General features: G+C 41.4%; 1 protein-coding gene across 3 annotated transcripts; it reads left to right on the top strand.

Annotated features, from left to right (window-relative positions):
* Positions 1–2,550: 2,550 nt before the first annotated feature.
* LOC148129938 (uncharacterized) lies at positions 2,551–15,841 on the top strand. 3 transcript variants are annotated; one of them, XM_087971016.1, is made up of 10 exons: positions 2,551–2,706; positions 3,285–3,326; positions 3,740–3,802; positions 7,501–7,551; positions 8,346–8,375; positions 9,009–9,032; positions 10,775–11,298; positions 13,406–13,491; positions 14,580–14,705; positions 15,608–15,841. In XM_087971016.1, exons 1-7 carry the CDS (start codon positions 2,647–2,649, stop codon positions 10,862–10,864), a joined length of 360 nt encoding a protein of 119 aa, XP_087827142.1. In that variant the 5' UTR covers positions 2,551–2,646; the 3' UTR covers positions 10,865–11,298; positions 13,406–13,491; positions 14,580–14,705; positions 15,608–15,841. The 3 variants fall into 3 exon arrangements, with proteins under 3 accessions (XP_087827142.1, XP_087827141.1, XP_087827143.1); XM_087971015.1 differs by having other exon boundaries at positions 2,567–2,706; positions 3,740–3,811; XM_087971017.1 differs by lacking the exon at positions 3,740–3,802 and having other exon boundaries at positions 2,567–2,706.
* Positions 15,842–16,768: the final 927 nt, after the last annotated feature.

Genomic DNA, 16,768 nt, shown 5'->3' with positions numbered 1-16,768 from the left:
ATGGAATAGACAACAGGTGGAAAGCAGAGGCAGTTAGCAAGACATCCCCAATAAAGGAGTGGTTCTGCAGGTGGGGACCACAGACCACTTCTCAGTTCCTATGCTTTCTGGCTGATGGTTTGGTCACTTTTGAATGCTGGCGGTGCTTTCACTCTAGTGTTAGCAGGAGACGGAGTCTACAACCCACACAAGTGGCTCAGGTAGTACAGCTCATCCAGGATGGCACATCAATGCGAGCTGTGGCAAGAAGGTTTGCTGTGTCTGTCAGCATAGTGTCCAGAGCATGGAGGCGCTACCAGGGGACAGGCCAGTACATCAGGAGACGTGGAGGAGGCCGTAGGAGGGTAACAACCCAGCATCAGGACCGCTACCTCTGCCTTTGTACAAGGAGGGACAGGAGGAGCACTGCCAGAGCCTTGCAAAATGACCTCCAGCGGGTCACAAATGTGCACGTGGCTGCTCAAATGATCAGAAACAGACCCCATGAGGGTGGTATGAGGGCCCGACATCCACAGGTGGGGGTTGTGCTTACAACCCAACACCGTGCAGGACGTTTGGCAGAGAACACCAAGATTGGCAAATTCGCCACTGGCGCCCTGTGCTCTTCACAGATGAAAGCAGGTTCACACTGAGCACATGTGACAGGGTCTGGTGATGCCATGGAGAATGTTCTGCTGCCTGCAACATCCTCCAGCATGACCGGTTTGGCAGTGGGTCAGTAATGGTGTGGGATGGCATTTCTTTAGGGGGCCGCACATGTGCTCCATGTGCTCCGTGTGCTCACCAGAGGTAGCCTGACTGCCATTAGGTACCGAGATGAGATCCTCAGACCCTTTGTGAGACCATATGCTGGCCCTGGGTTCCTCCTAATGCACGACAATGCTAGACCTCATGTGGCTGGAGTGTGTCAGCAGTTCCTGCAAGACGAAGGCATTGATGCTATGGACTGGCCCGCCCGTTCCACAGACCTGAATCCAATTGAGCACATCTGGGACATCATGTCTCGCTCCATCCACCAATCCCACGTTGCAGCACAGACTGTCCAGGAGTTGGGGGATGCTTTAGTCCAGGTGTGGGAGGAGATCCCTCAGGAGACCATCTGCCACCTCATCAGGAGCAGGTGTTGTAGGGAGGTCATACAGGCACGTGGAGGCCACACACACTACTGAGCCTCATTTTGACTTGTTTTGAGGACATTACATCAAAGTTGGATCAGCCTGTAGTGTTTTTTTCCACTTTAATTTTGAATGTAACTTCAAAACCAGACCTCCATGGCTTGCTAAATTTGATTTCCATTGATAATTTTTGTGTGATTTTGTTGTCAGCACATTCAACTATGTAATGAACAAAGTATTTAATAAGAATATTTCATTCATTCAGATCTAGGATGTCTTATTTTTGTGTTCCCTTTATTTTTTTGAGCAGTGTATTTTAAGATTTAATAGATATATATAGTACAAATTTTCTCAGTGTTCCAATATCTCAGGGGTTGCCCCAAAGAAGAGGGAGTCAAGCTATTCTCCAAAGCCCCTGAGGGCAGGACAAGAAGCAACGGGTGGAAACTAATCAAGGAGAGAAGCAACTTCGAACTAAGGAGACATTTCCTGACAGTGAGAACAATTAACCAGTGGAACTGCTTGCCTCCAGAAGTTGTGAATGTTCCAACAGTGGAAGTTTTTAAAAAGATGTTGGAAAACCTTTGTATGAAGTGGTATAGGGTTCCCTGTCTAGGCAGGGGGTTGGACTAGAAGACCTCCAAGGTCCCTTCCAACTCTGTTATTCTATTCTATCGCCACATTCTTGTTTCCTCCTTGCATCATATCTAATTATAAATATTTTATTAATTTATCAAAATATAAAATAGAGAAGTATAAAGAAAAATGAAAATAAGAGAGGAGAGGGGGAAGAGAAAAATGTGTAAAGGAGAAAGTAGAAGAAAAAGAAAAACATTGACTCCCGACTCCTGTTGGTGCAGTGGTAGACCGCAACTTTTTACTTTTATGTAACAATATATACCAGTAATTTCTATTACAACAAATCTGGCTTCCCCATTCAGGAGGTCACAAAAGGTGATCACCTGACCCTGGGACACTGTGAGCATCATAAATATATGCCAGTTGCCAAGCGGCTGAATTTTGGTCATGTGACCATGGGGAATGCTGCGATGGTCCTAAGTGTGAAAAATGGTCATAAATAACTTTTTCAGTGCCATTGTAACTTCGATTGGTCACTAAATGAATAGCCTAAAATCAATCGATCTAAGAAAGATAATCGAAAGTAGGATTAAGGTAAGATAATCTTAAGTCAAAACCAGGGGAAAGGTTTTAAACAGCAAATGGCCTTTCAGAAACTTTCCATTATCATCATATACATTACAGGTGGCATTTCATCATTATTTTCTTGGAAGTCAAGGTCATTCTCAAAAAAAAATTAATAATATAGAGGGTGGAAGAATGTTTTGGTTGGCAGCAGATCTTTCCTTGTGAATGAACCCTTCTAACCTTTCTCAACAGGTAATTTGAAGGCTTCATTAATTGCTCTTTTCAGTTTGGGCAGTCTGGCTTGTGCTGATACATCAATAAAGGTCCATCCATTTATATTTAAGTTATTTTCTCATTTGGGGAAGGAAACCACAAGCTTAGAAAAATGAAGCTGACCTTCGTGGGTGCCGCTTTGTTGATTTCTGTGCTCAGCACAGATGCCCAGGTGAGAGGAAACCTGAATTTTAGGAAAGCTAACTTGTGGGTTGTCAGAGACACTCCTGTGACTCAAATCCTATGGGTTAAACCCAGACTAAACCGGTCACATTCAGGTCCTACTGAAATCTCAGACATAACAAATGGGGATTTTGTAAAGTGTTAGTGAGAGAATCCAGTTTAAACTCTGTTCAAATGCATGTCTAAATGGAATTGTTTTTTCTGAATTGAATCAAATTGGATGCCAATTGGACCCCACACTTTTTAAAGTGATTTCAAGTTGTTACTTAGACTATCACAATTCAAATCAATGATTCTATTCCGTTTGGAAGCTTTTTTGCATTAATTAATAATGAGTTTTGTAGCTTGCAACAAAATTTATTTCTCACACACATTGTGTTCAAATGTGTTTTGTTTGGTTTGGTTTCCAATCAACTAGAAAGCCAGGCCATAGTAGTGTTCAGGGGCTTAGGTTCTGTTTAGCGAGGTGAAATGTTTCTTTCCTTCAGTAGATTCATTGCAGTGTGACTGTGTGTCTCAGGATAAAATAGGATTAAATAATAGGTGACTATTGTTTTTCCCTTACAGAATCATATTCCAAATCCTCCACCTCCACCACCTCTACCCCCAGTAAGTAAAAGAGTTTCTTGTTTTGATGCACTTTGATACTTCTGGCTGCTGGAATTTGGATAAGCTGGTAAATGAGATTACACACTTACAAATGGGGTAGTTGGTTGGTCAAATTTTATCCATCTTCAAACATGGTGCAACCAAGCTTCATACCTTGTTCCCCCAAAGGCCCGTCACTGTTGGAACTGACCCCACAGGAAATCATCAGTTTCATTCACAGAGCATGTCTCACCCATGTATTGAACATTTTAGGAGAAACACAGCTGCTCAGACATTCAGAACTTTTCTCTCCCATACAAATGACATTGAGGGGAACCACATGTGGGTCCCCTCTGAATCCCTTCCCACACACTTCCCTCTTTTTATTGGAGAAAGAACAGGTGTATAAATGTATTTTTTTTGCATTTCTATAGGGGTACTCTGAGTCCCAGGGCTACAGTGTTTCTGCAAACTATAATCCACAACTCCCTGATCTTGTAAGTACAGTATGATCTTTACCTTTGCCTTTTGTTACTTATTTACTCTTTTTTTTTTTTTAAGGAATAGGAGGTTTAAAATATTTGTCACCTAGGAGGGTTCTTGGGTTAAGACAATAGCTAGAAAACTTGGTCAGAATTCTTCCCATTGTGTTTGAAACAGCTGGCAATCAAATGAATGGTCTAAAAGAATTCTTTCATTCACATTAAAGCCCCTGGCCCCTATTTTATTTAATGAGGAAGTATATTTATTTAAGGCATATGTATTTTTACCTATATATATATGTATATGCAGGTCTTAGTGTGTTTGGATCTTTTCCCGTGTAAGATTGAGAGTATCTTGGTGACGTTTTGACTTGTGCAAGCACGAAGCTGAAAGCACCAGCCTGAAGATGGCAAGTGGGACCTTGTCGAAACATCGCCAAGATACTCTCAATCTTACACAGGAAAAGACCCGTTTGGGTATTTTCCCACGTCATTATAGTTGTGCTTTTAAAGTTGTGGCAACGTTTTGGCAGAATCTCATCTGCCATCAATCAGGCTTCTGTATTGTGTTCGTCTATGAGTCAGACTTTCACAGCTGTTTCAGTTTTAAATTTGGGGCTAGCCTACTGCTGTGCCAGAATGGTTTTTTCTTCATCCTGATTGGTTGGGAGTCTTGGTCTGTGTTTATTGGTCTTGGAGTTTGCTGTGTTCTGCTTGATTGGTGTTTCTAATATCTTCTTTCTGTTTTGTAGCTTTTTTTGTCTTGATTGGCTGGCAACATTGTGTTTCCTGTATTGGAGGCTTTTAGTGCAGCTTGGCTCCAAGTAAATGGACGACTATCATTTATTAGGAAGCTAGGTTTCAGCTGGGTGCCTGGTTGGGGTGTGTTTGAGCTGGAGGTATCAGTGGGGGGCGGGTCTGTTTGTGCCCAGGTGTTTGCCTGGCTTGTGGTGTGGAGATTTTTTTGTTTGTGAATGCAGGCTTCCAAATAATTGACAGTCTGGTGGAATCATCTCTTCTATTCATTCCACCAGATTGTCAAGCACATGGAGGGCTGTGTGGCCCCCTAAAGAAATGCCACCTCACACCATTACTGACCCACTGCCAAACCGGTCATGTTGGAGGATGTTGCAGGCAGCAGAACATTCTCCACGGTGTCTCCAGACCCTGTCACATCTGTCACATCTGCTCAGTGTGAACCTACTTTCATCTGTGAAGAGCACAGGGCACCAGTGGCGAATTTGCCAATCTTGGTGTTCTCTGGCAAATGCCAAACATCCTGCATGGTGTTGGGCTGTAAGCACAACTCCTACCTGTGGATGTCGGGCCCTCATACCACCCTCATGGAGTCTGTTTCTGACCATTTGAGCAGCCACATGCACATTTGTGACCTGCTGGAGGTCATTTTTCAGGGCTCTGGCAGTGCTCCTCCTGTCCCTCCTTGTACAAAGGCGGAGGTAGCGGTCCTGATGCTGGGTTGTTGCCCTCCTACGGCCTCCTCCATGTCTCCTGATGTACTGGCCTGTCTCCTGGTAGCGCCTCCATGCTCTGGACACTATGCTGACAGACACAGCAAACCTTCTTGCCACAGCTCACATTGATGTGCCATCCTGGATGAGCTGCACTACCTGAGCCACTTGTGTGGGTTGTAGACTCCGTCTCATGCTACCACTAGAGTGAAAGCACTGCCAGCATTCAAAAGTGACCAAACCACCAGCCAGAAAGCATAGGAACTGAGAAATGGTCTGTGGTCCCCACCTGCAGAACCACTCCTTTATTGGGGATGTCTTGCTAACTGCCTCTGCTTTCCACCTGTTGTCTATTCCATTTGCACAACAGCATGTGAAATTGATTGTCAATCAGTGTTGCTACCTAAGTGGACAGTTTGATTTCACAGAAGTGTGATTGACTTGGAGTTACATTGTGTTGTTTAAGTGTTCCCTTTATTTTTTTGAGCAGTGTATTTAACAGCTAAGTACCACTCACTCATCACGAAATCTCCAGAATCGTAAAGCCTACAAACTTGAAATTTGGAACGTATGTTCCTCTTCGCTTCTAGCTTCTCACTAAGAAAGGATTTTTCTAAATGGCAATCAGATCATTAGTATTTCTTAATAAAGTAATTAACACACTCTGATGCTAAGGAGTTCTACTCCCCCTCCCAGGGATGGGATTCTACCAGTTCACACCTATTTGCCAGAACCGGTTGTTAACATTCTAAGCAGTTGGGAGAACCAGTGGTTAGAAGAAATTACTGGCCTAATCCTGTAAGGAAGGCAGGAAGGAAACATTTTGGTATTGCTTACAGAAACTGCCTCTCTGTTAACCCTTATTACATTCTTGGCAGGACTAGACTTCCTGTCTCTGGAACTTCTCTGGAGGTTTTTTCCCCTCCTTTGCTGGTACTTTGCTTGTGTGGAGTGACTATTCAAAGTTACAATGGCGCTGAAAAAAGTGACTTATGACCATTTGTCACACTTACGACTGTTGCAGTATCCCCACAGTCATGAGAGGCCAGGTGAGGAGATGCGTGCCTCGATGTGAGTGATACTGAGTTGGCCAAACCCAGCCAATAACATGACCACCAAGCCACGCCCACCACCTAAGCCACACCCACAGAACTGGTTGTTAAACATTTTGAATACCACCCCTGCCCCCTCCCCACCTGAAAATAACTCTGTTCCAACTGCCAGTTGCCTCACATTCTGTTACCTCATTTTAAATTGGCAGACATTCCACTCCTGCCCTCAGGAGCGGCCTGGGGCTCCTTACAGTACTAAACGTCGGTACCTCACCAAAATGTCTACACCTTCCACCTATGTAATTGCTTTTGGACTCAAGGCAGCAGGAGCAATATTCCCTTACGTGTTTCAATCACCGACCACCACTGAGCCAACGGATTGTGAACCAAATTTCTCCTACATAGCCTGATCACAAAGTTTCGTCACAAAGCATGGATATCCAGCTAGTATATCATATTCTAAAATCAAGCAACATCCTTTGAGATTATAGGAGAGGAATTGACTTCACAATTGTTTGCTATTTCAATGAGATACCTGAGAGAGCTTAGGTTTACACAAAGTTGGATTTTAAAAGACTTTCCTCCTATAAAGCTTGAACACAAAGAGTTTTTATTATTTTTTTTTAAAAATAATGTTCTTTAGTTACTTAAATAAATGAGGTTTTTAGTGATAAATTATACTCTACTCAGGTCTGACAGCCTCGTTTAATCATTTAAAAATTGTCTGCTTATGGAATTGTTTAGTTATTTGTGTTAAGTTAAAATTTCCTGCCTTTTGATGTGTGGGTATAATTTATTATAACATTTTGGGGGAATAAACATTACGTACCCACATAGATGTGGGATTTTCAAGTGCAGGTTTTTGTATATCTTTTTATTCCCTTAAATGTTTATAAGTATAAAATTATATGCATGTGTAAATGAATGAATAAACATCTAAAAGATATGTGCCTGTGGATGGATGGATGGATGGATAGATGATAGATGATGGATGGATGGATAACAGATGGATGATAGATGGATGAATGGATGGACTGACAGATTGATAGATAGAATAGACAATCTATGATTTTCAAATATAGAAAAACACTGGTTTTTTTTTACATTTATCTTTGTTTCCTAGTTTGGGTGGACTTCATACAGAATTGCAGCTTATGCATACCCAAAAAAGTTCATGTTTTTCTTTCTTCAGATGCCTCATAGCTCCCCTGGTTCTGCCCAAGCCAGCTATTCTGGCCCAGCAGTGAGTATAACCTTTGCCTGCTTATATGAAACCCATTTTTAGTGATACCCACTTGAAAGACCCACAAGAAACTTATCGGGGGGCTTTCTTTGTCTCTTTATATTTGGCTCTATATAGGCATATTTATTCTTCTGTTTATTAAATTTATATGCTGCCCATCTCACACGTAAATGCCACTCTTGGCTTATGTAAGTTATAATATAACTGAAATATAAGATTCTGCTACCACAGAATCTAATAACCAAGAAATATCATATAACAATGTGAAAATTAGTACAGATAGTCCTCACTCAATGACTGCCATTAGAGCCAATAAGCAAAGCAATTGCTAAATGAAAAATCATATCACTGTGACTACGGTAACCATTTGACACATGGGACAATGCATACTCACTGAATGTAATGGCAAACAGGCGAATGGCAATAAGATGTTGTTGAGATTGTAAATTCTAGCATTGTTTGCAAAGTTACTGTATTTTTTTCATTATTGTTGTAATTCATTGTCTGAGGCAGTTGCTAAACAAAAGAGGCTATCTGTAGCCTCTTTTCTTACAGTTGCTACAAGGATAATGTTAGACAAGATCTTAGTGTACGCCAAACACAGGTTTCAGAGAAAATACAGCATCTAAACATTATTTACTACTACTATCTGGATCTTTGTAAGCTTCAGCTAGGAAGAATATTAAGGTCATGCGTGGATTTAGTTGGGGGTCTCTTTAGAATCCCTTCCCAAACTCTTCCTGGTCTTTGTTCAAGAAAGAATTGGTTTGTAACATATCTTTGAATTTCTGTAGGAGTACCCTAATTCACCATACCCTCCACCTGTAAGTACGATCTTCTCCTTTGCCTGAAATTAATTATCTCTGTTGAGGAATGTTTGTTGAGACTTTCTGCTTATAGCCTGAGGTTTCCAAATTCTGTATGAATTATGTCACATCTTGGGCAGATGTGGGTTAACACAGTTGCTAGGAAAAACAGTCTTGGTTGGTCATTACCAACTATCAAGAGTATCCACAAAACACAGTGGGGAAAAAAATCAAAATGAAGACCGGCTCCAGAATTGAATGGGGCGCTTCCAATTATGACCTTCATGGCTCTTTGAGTGTTTAAGGTTGCTAATCCCTGGGATAGGCAAAGGCTTTTGGGGGACACAAGAGTAGGCAGAGATATAGGATAACTCTGCATTACAAAAGATTGAAGAGCCCTTTGAAAGGCAAATAGCATTGGGTGTGTATGTGAGGTTTTTCTGTGGCATCATGCTACTTTTCATCTGTTCCTACTCTTGTGGTTCCAATGCTATGCAGGCTGCAATTAACAAGTCATCTTTAGTTGCCCTTTTCCAGATTAGAGGATTACAGTCTTTACTTCCCAGGCTTTTTCACATTTTATGGGGAAGATGAAAGAAAAGTATTTGTTCCCTCACTCTATGTCTTTGTGCATGTGTCGTTCATCCATAGGATCATTTTAGACCTAAAAAGATGGTAAGTATCTTATCTTGTTTTTACTAGTTTTTTACTAGATGTTTGCCTTTGATTGCTCTGGAATCTCAAATGTATCACATTGCAAAAGTTCAACAAGCTTTCTTTTGAAGTAGAAGAACCTAAATCAGCAATGGGATCCTATCTGTTCCACTAGCAGTTTGGTGACCTCACACACACACACACACACACACACACACACACACACACCTTTCCACACGCCAGCTGAGACCTCCAGCACCAATCAGATGAGGGGATAGAGAAGAGGAAAGCGCAAACGCGGGTGGGAGGGCTAAACCCGAGCTTTTCTCTTCTTTCTCCTCTCAGCTAATAGTTGGAGGCTTTTTTTTTACTACTGGCTCATCCAAACTGGTAGGAGGTTTTGCTACCAGTTCGGCTGAACTGGGCCAAACTGATAGTGTTCCATATTAGCAGGCTTGAAACCCTGCGTTCCTATTGGTCCAGAAAAGCCGGATCGTGATTGGATGGCTTGAACGTTCCTGATTGGCTCATACAGGGTTTGCCGCGATTGGCTGAAACCAAGCGCGGCAAACTCAAAGAGTTGTCATTGACTGCCTAGCCACGACCAGCTCTATAAAAAGAGCTGCCGCGCGCTAAGGTTTTTGTCTCAGAATCTTTCTGTTAAATAAAGAGCTGTTGTTCACTACTCAAGCCTCGTCTATTCATGGGACCCACTGACCATACTTAACAGATAGCATACCACCCCTGAGCTAAATCCAGGGGTGCAATCTTTCCTGGACCATTCTCATATCTGCATATGAGGTTATTGTGAGGTTATTTGCTTCTTCCTTTATTGTTTGGCCATGTTCCCAAAGATGTTAGGCACATTACAACATGTCAAACAGTCAAATAATAATAATAATAAAAAAAAGACCTGAGCTTGGTGACTCCAGATCAATCAGGATAACCCACCCAGCCACATTATATTCTCCAAGATTATATACCCAGGTGACATGCTCAGGTATCAGTGTCCTGATCACGAAAGATTGTGGCTGTTGGATACCAAGAAAAAAGGGTGGATTGGCTTTCTATTCAGAGCAATAGTCAATGTTGTTGCATGAGATTGGAGAAGGCTTGCGGAAATTGTAATTTGTGGAGGCCCTGGTTTATTAATTTTAAGCTTGGCCAGTTAACTTTATACAAAAGAATGAAGAACAGATCTAGAGAAGGGAATATATACAATATGTTTGTGTGTGTGTGTAATGACTTGGATTTGATGGATTAGCAATGCAAAATTAGATCAGAGATCAGATTTTATGCACAGTATTTGCAGCCATGTGAGCCATTAGCACATCTCTTTCAATGTGTATTCCACATTGTATGCCTTACTCTCCTCTAACCCCTTTCTCTCCAATGAATGCAAATACAAACATTAATTCCCTTCTTGCAAATTATCCTGGTGCAGAGATAAACGTTCCAAAGGGTGGTGTGTGTGTGTGGAAAAGGGCTTTTAAGTTTTTTCCCTTTTACACCAGCTGCCTGGTTGAGTTGCGTTCTAGAAAATTTCCCCATTATTTGGGCTCATCCATCTTTTGGGGGTTGTATATGTCTGATGCTGTAGAGCAAAGGACAGCTGAAATAAAATTGTAAGCACAGTTGCTGTCACATTTTATGTGACTGAGTTGTTTTTCTCAATTATGGTTGCTAAAGAAGGGCTCCCTGTACAGAAATATGGAGTGTGTTAAAAAAATCGAGAAAGCATGACTTAAAAAAATTACTTTCAGTTGATAGAAAAGGAGATGCAATTAAACAAGTGTGAAAGATCCTTTCTGAATATTATGTACGTTTTTTGTAGATGCAACGATTCTCTGTAAGTATATGGAAATATATATTTTTTAGTTGCTTTCAATCCCAGATGACAACACTGGTGCAGAAAGATCCAGCTCAAATCTTTAATTAGCCTGAAAATTACTTTTTCCTCTCTTAGTCTAAGAAAAATGACTTTCATGTGTATATTAAAAAGAATTGTTATTTGAATTACAGTAGTCAATTTGTTAAAGTAATTGATGGAAATTTTAAATGCCTAGGATGTCTCTTTATTGTTGTCAGATATAAAGTAAATGTAGATAAATTATTAGTCATTCTGAATTATTTTAAGCATATTAGCTAATAGAAAATGGCTACGTTTCTCTTATTTAAAGGAGAGGTGGAAGAAAATACAGTGCAAAGTAACTCTTAATGTTCTCTTTCTTTATATTAGAAGTTTGTTAAATTCCGCAAAAAACAAGGTAACCGGAAGAGGCATTGGGTAAGCTTCATGAGAAAAAAAAGGGAATATATTCCAATATATTTGGTTGGTTTGGTTAGAAAAATACTGATACTCTTTTTAGTGAAGAATAATAATTAACAGCAACATTAATGAACTTAGAAACCATGTGATAGCATTTGTCTCAGGAAGGAAAAAAGGCACACAGTTTTGGGAACATTCAATATGACTGGCCTTAAGAGAAACTTAAGAGTAACCATTCAGCAATGTCCAGGGGCAAGATGGTAGACATGGCATCACAGTGCCCTTTCTCTCCCCTTTCCACCTCCTACCAACACCTTTGGATCTGCTGCTTGCTAACAGGAATGGAATTGGCCCTGCCACTGTTAGGGTGAAGAGGACTCCATAAGGGGGTGAACCAGGAAAGGCAGAGAATCCCCTTCACTTCCTACCTCCTGAAGAGCTACTTCACATCATCAAAAATAAGAAGCTCTCTGAGCCATATAGAACATTTAAATACAATTTTTATTGCCCAAAGAGGATCTTAGATACAGTGATTTAAATTATAGCCCACTCTTCTCTTATCTATGAATTTCAACTATTTTGTTTGACTTTTTCATTGGATCATAACTATGGTTCTCTTTTGGATCTAGAACCATGGTCATCCTGGACCTTGAATCTTGTTTAGTCAAACACAACTGATCACTCATACACTGGGACTTTTCTTTCAGTGCAGGGAAATTTTAAGTTTCTATTCGTTGGACACGGTGGCTCAGTGGCCAAGGCGCTGAGCTTCTCGATCAGAAAGGTCAGCAGTTCGGCAGTTCAAATCCCTAGCGCTGCGTAATGGAGTAAGCTCCCATTACTTGTCCCAGCTTCTGCCAACCTAGCATTTCGAAAGCACGTAAAAAATGCAAGTAGAAAAATAGAGACTACTTTGGTGGGAAGGGAACAGTGTTCTGTGTGCCTTTGGCGTTTAGTCATGCCGGCCACATGACCATGGAAATGTCTTCAGACAGCGCTGGCTCTTTGGCTTTGTAATGGAAATGAGTATCACCCCGTAGAGCCGGAAACGACTAGCACATATGTGCAAGGGGAACTTTTACCTTTATTTGCTGGAAGATAGTTAGGCAAGGCTGGAGGCCTATATCTGTTTCTCTCAACAGTGCCAAAATCCAGATGATTCAATTTCCCAAATTCTTCTATGCCCTCAGCTCCCTGCACTGAAATTAGTTCAAGCCCATCCAGGTTAGCACTATAGTAAGTCTGTTACTCTCTAAGATTATACTTAGTAGTTTATTGCTTACAGGAACTCAGAGGGAAACTGGGAATAATCCCAACTCTTAGAATATGTTGTGGAAGTCAATTGTTGTATCTGATAAATGTTCAAGATTCAAGTTCCATGCAGGTGCAGGATATAATGCTAGTAGGAACTGTAATCCACCAGAGTGGGAGGGCAGAAAGTAGGACAGGGGGAAAACTCACATCAGGTAGCCCCTGGAAGCATCCACCGGCTTCAACATGGCTATTGGGTTCCTTTTAATGAGGATTGTGGAAAATAATTGAGATTTGTAGCTGTTTTTGGTTTTTCTGTTCTGATTATTTCATTCTGCAGCGTTGTCGTCAACGGCACCCTGGTCGTCTCCGAAGCTTCTCTTTTGATCCCTCAAACAACCCTGCTCCCCCCCAAGACTATTTTGGTCCTCCCCAAGGCTTTTCTGGTCCTCCCCAAGGCTACTTTGGTGCCCCCCAAGGCTTCTCTGGTCCTCCCCAAGGCTTCTCTGGTCCTCCCCAAGGCTACTCTGGTCCTCCCCAAGGCTACTTTGGTGCCCCCCAAGGCTATTTTGGTCCTCCCCAAGGCTCCTCTGGTCCTCCCCAAGGCTACTTTGGTGCCCCCAAGGCTTTTCTGGTCCTCCCCAAGGCTATTTTGGTGCCCCCAAGGCTTCTCTGGTCCTCCCCAAGGCTTCTCTGGTCCTCCCCAAGGCTCCTCTGGTCCTCCCCAAGACTACTTTGGTGCCCCCCAAGGCTTTTCTGGTCCTCCCCAAGGCTATTTTGGTGCCCCCAAGGCTTCTCTGGTCCTCCCCAAGGCTTCTCTGGTCCTCCCCAAGGCTACTTTGGTGCCCCCAAGACTTCTCTGGTCCTCCCCAAGGCTATCCTGTTGCAGGCACTACTCAAGAATCTTCATCTTTCCCTGCTCAACCACCTGGGTCTGCTGTCCCACCCGCTTCTGGCACAGTGAGTATGAACTGGTGACAGGTTCCTTTGCAGGCCTATTCACCTGAAGGTGGGAGAAGGTTCTGTTGGCCCTAAAATATTGAAAATATTCTTTCCCTAAATGTAGAGAGGACAAAAATGGCAAAACTTGGCATTGTTTCCAATTGCTATAAACATGTCCCCTAATAATGGAATCTGGGTTTACAGTCATAAATTGTGCTGGTTGTTAAGTGGGTCTCCAAGTGACTGTGCTTGATTTTATGATCCTTTTTGTGTGGTGGTCATTAATGAAATATAGCATTATAAAGATAATATTAAGTGAAAGCCATGGTCATAAAGCAAATCTATTGTCTGCAATCAGCATCTTTTTTTTTAACCAGAAACTGGAAATATATCACACTCATATGACTCTGAGATTTTGTAAACAGATGTAAGAGGAAACAGTTGTGAGAGCTTGTTTGGTCTAATGGTTAAGGCAGCAGGATAGAAAGCAAGAGACTGTGGGGTTCAAATCCCACTTTAATCATGAAAAACATCTGGGTGTCTTTGGGCCAGTCACTCTCTCTCTCAGCCCAAGCCACATCACAGGGTTGTTGTTGTGAGGAAAATAGAAGGAAGAAAGTGTGTTGGATTATGTTCACTTAGTCAACACACTTATTATTTACTTTGTAAAAATAATAAAGGCAGGACACAAATAAACACACGCAATTAAATGCAAGCCAATTGCTAAGTGCCCAAAAGCTGATCATGTGACAGGGCAGCTACCAGAACTCCAAATTGGGGTCATAAGTATTTTGGGGGGATCATAATCACAGTAGGAGGGAAGAAAGACACGTCCCAGGATAGCAGAAAACTCATGTCACCTGCCTTTGCAGGACAGCCAGTGGAAGGAGATACACCCATTGGCTTCAATATGTTTTGGTGGATATCTTTTAATGAGGAATGTGGAAACCAAATGAGATCAGGGACTACACCTTTGTCTACACAGACTTTGCCGGCTGCCCGTACAAAAAATGAGTTTGTCACCATTGCCGTTCCCAGTCCTCAATATCCTGCTGGGCCCTGCATCATTTTCCCCTCCACAATCTGACCCTACTTTCTCTGCACAGCCTGCCCCTCCCGCCTCTGTTTCCTCTGGTGTTAAACTCCCTGGTAATTCCACATTGCCTGCCTCTGGAGAACCTGGGTCTGCTGCTGGAAACTCTGGTGAAAAGACTTCTGCCTCTAAAGGTCAGGTAAGTATCAAAGTGTGGCAATTCTTGAAGGCCTGTAATGAAGAAGATTTTGCTGGGGGAGCTCTATGTAGATGATGCATATCTTTGAATCCCTTCATACATTATTGCAAAGAGAACCAGCTGGAAATCAATCACTCTAAAACTAAAATAATGGCTTTGCCAAATTGCTCTAAAAATTGTACCTGGATTATTAAAAACCATTCCATCAAGCAGGTACGATGCTTTTGATATCTGGGGTTAATCTTTCAAGCTATTGGACATAAAGGACTTATGGCAACTACACTTGTTGTCTAGTACACTAAGCTAAACCTCTAGCCCAATTTTTATGTGGTACACAACTTGGACCACTTTCCAATCTCAAACCATTAGGGTTTGCCATTTTAGCACTTCGAAATAGTACGAGGATGTTTTGTTTTTAAAGAGTTAAATGCCAATACCCATATGCTTGTTACAAATTCAATAATACTTTTTCTAGTAATGTCCACAATTGAATGAACACTCCAGTTCTCTTCTCTTCTCTTCTCTTCTCTTCTCTTCTCTTCTCTTCTCTTCTCTTCTCTTCTCCTCTCCTCTCCTCTCCTCTCTCCTCTTCTCTTCTCTTCTCCTTTGTTTTTCCAGGAAATCAGAATCAAAGCTTCTCAGTAGGAAAATGTATGCCAGTGAGTATGAAATAAACTTGTTGCTGTAATAGAGATTTATATTGTTCAGATTCCTCCCAGAACTTTATGAGAACTTGATTTCAAATGATGAATAGTAGATTATCGAGGGGCCTTGTCATTGAGAGGAAGGGAAGGTTGAAGGCAGAATTCTAAACTATTACCTGCCTCCATATAAAAGATGCATGACAATCAGTTGCATACTATTTTATGCCAAATATTTCACTTTCACATTTTTTTTCCTAGATCCAACCAGAATAAAATTGCCAAGTATAAAATCCGGTGCACTCTCCCACACTTTCTCTTTCTGGCTTCCATAATTTCTTCCTAATCAAGGATCAGAGGCAATATGAAAATTTCTTCTGAGAAGGACTCCAGCAATCATATTTCTTTCTGTTGATTTGGGGGCATTTTCTCTTAATTGTGAACACTGGTTATGCTACCAAAATAAACATTTACAAATAAATATTTGCAGCATTATCATGGGATATTGTCTTTATCATTGTGCTCTGAAAATTATCATTTTCCAATATTATAGTGAAGTTCAGGCCACATCAATGTTTGCTTTATTCTAATATATGAAAATGTGACTACAAGCCCATCATCTAAGCATACTTTGATCTTAATGCCATAAACATATTTATCCCACATTTCATTACCTTAGAGACTACAGTGTCTAACAGGCTTAATAAATGTTTAGCAATGTTCCCAAAGATCCTTGAATTGCTTAAGAAGTTGCAAATTATAAACTGCTTTTGCCCCCTTTGATCTCAGAGATAACTAGTTACAGTCTCATTCTATGTCCGAAAGACAATTGCTCTCATCCCTGATTCCCTGATCCCTGAGAGATGAAGAAGACTCTATGTACCATACCAGCAATAAGAAATGGGGAAGTATCTTGAATTTAGTATTCTCTCCTTTTCTTCAGTAATTGGATAATTCAGGGTTTAATAATCTGTCTCCAGTTTTCATGGAAATGTTGTCTGCACATGCATAAGTCTCCACTTTGCACACTTATGACTGGCATTGAGAATGCTTTGATTCTGATCCCCTCCCCAAGCCCTAAAGTGAAAACTCATTGTCCTCAATACATGGTATAATGTCAGATGTCAAACCTTTAACTTGATTAGAGAGCCGTGGTGGTGCAATGGTTAGAATGCGGTACTGCAGGCTACTTCTGCTGACTGCCAGCTGACTGCAATTTGGCAGTTCAAATCTCACTAGGCTCAAGGTTGACTTAGCCTTCCATCCTTCTGAGATCAGTAAAATGAGGATCCAGATTGTTTTGGGGGTAATATGCTGACTCTGTAAACTGCTTAGAGAGGGCTGTAAAAGCACGGTAAAGTAGTATATAAGTCTAAATGCTATTGCTATTAAGTGTGTTGTGTAAATTGGTGTATCTATACA

This window comes from Notechis scutatus, chromosome 8 (assembly GCF_049901735.1).
Source record: "Notechis scutatus isolate UNSWTSFEM ecotype Mainland chromosome 8, rNotScu1.2, whole genome shotgun sequence".
Lineage (NCBI taxonomy): Eukaryota > Metazoa > Chordata > Lepidosauria > Squamata > Elapidae > Notechis > Notechis scutatus.
Note: the sequence above shows the minus strand (reverse complement) of the source record. Positions and strands in the feature narration are given on the sequence as shown.

Excerpts from the sequence above, each read along its gene's own strand:
- LOC148129938 (XM_087971015.1), top strand. The coding sequence starts at position 2,647 with ATGAAGCTGACCTTCGTGGGTGCCGCTTTGTTGATTTCTGTGCTCAGC. Across the intron at positions 3,327-3,739 it reads CTCCACCACCTCTACCCCCA|GGGTACTCTGAGTCCCAGGG; the intron begins GTAAGTAAAAGA and ends GCATTTCTATAG. Across the intron at positions 9,033-10,774 it reads ATTTTAGACCTAAAAAGATG|TTGATAGAAAAGGAGATGCA; the intron begins GTAAGTATCTTA and ends AATTACTTTCAG.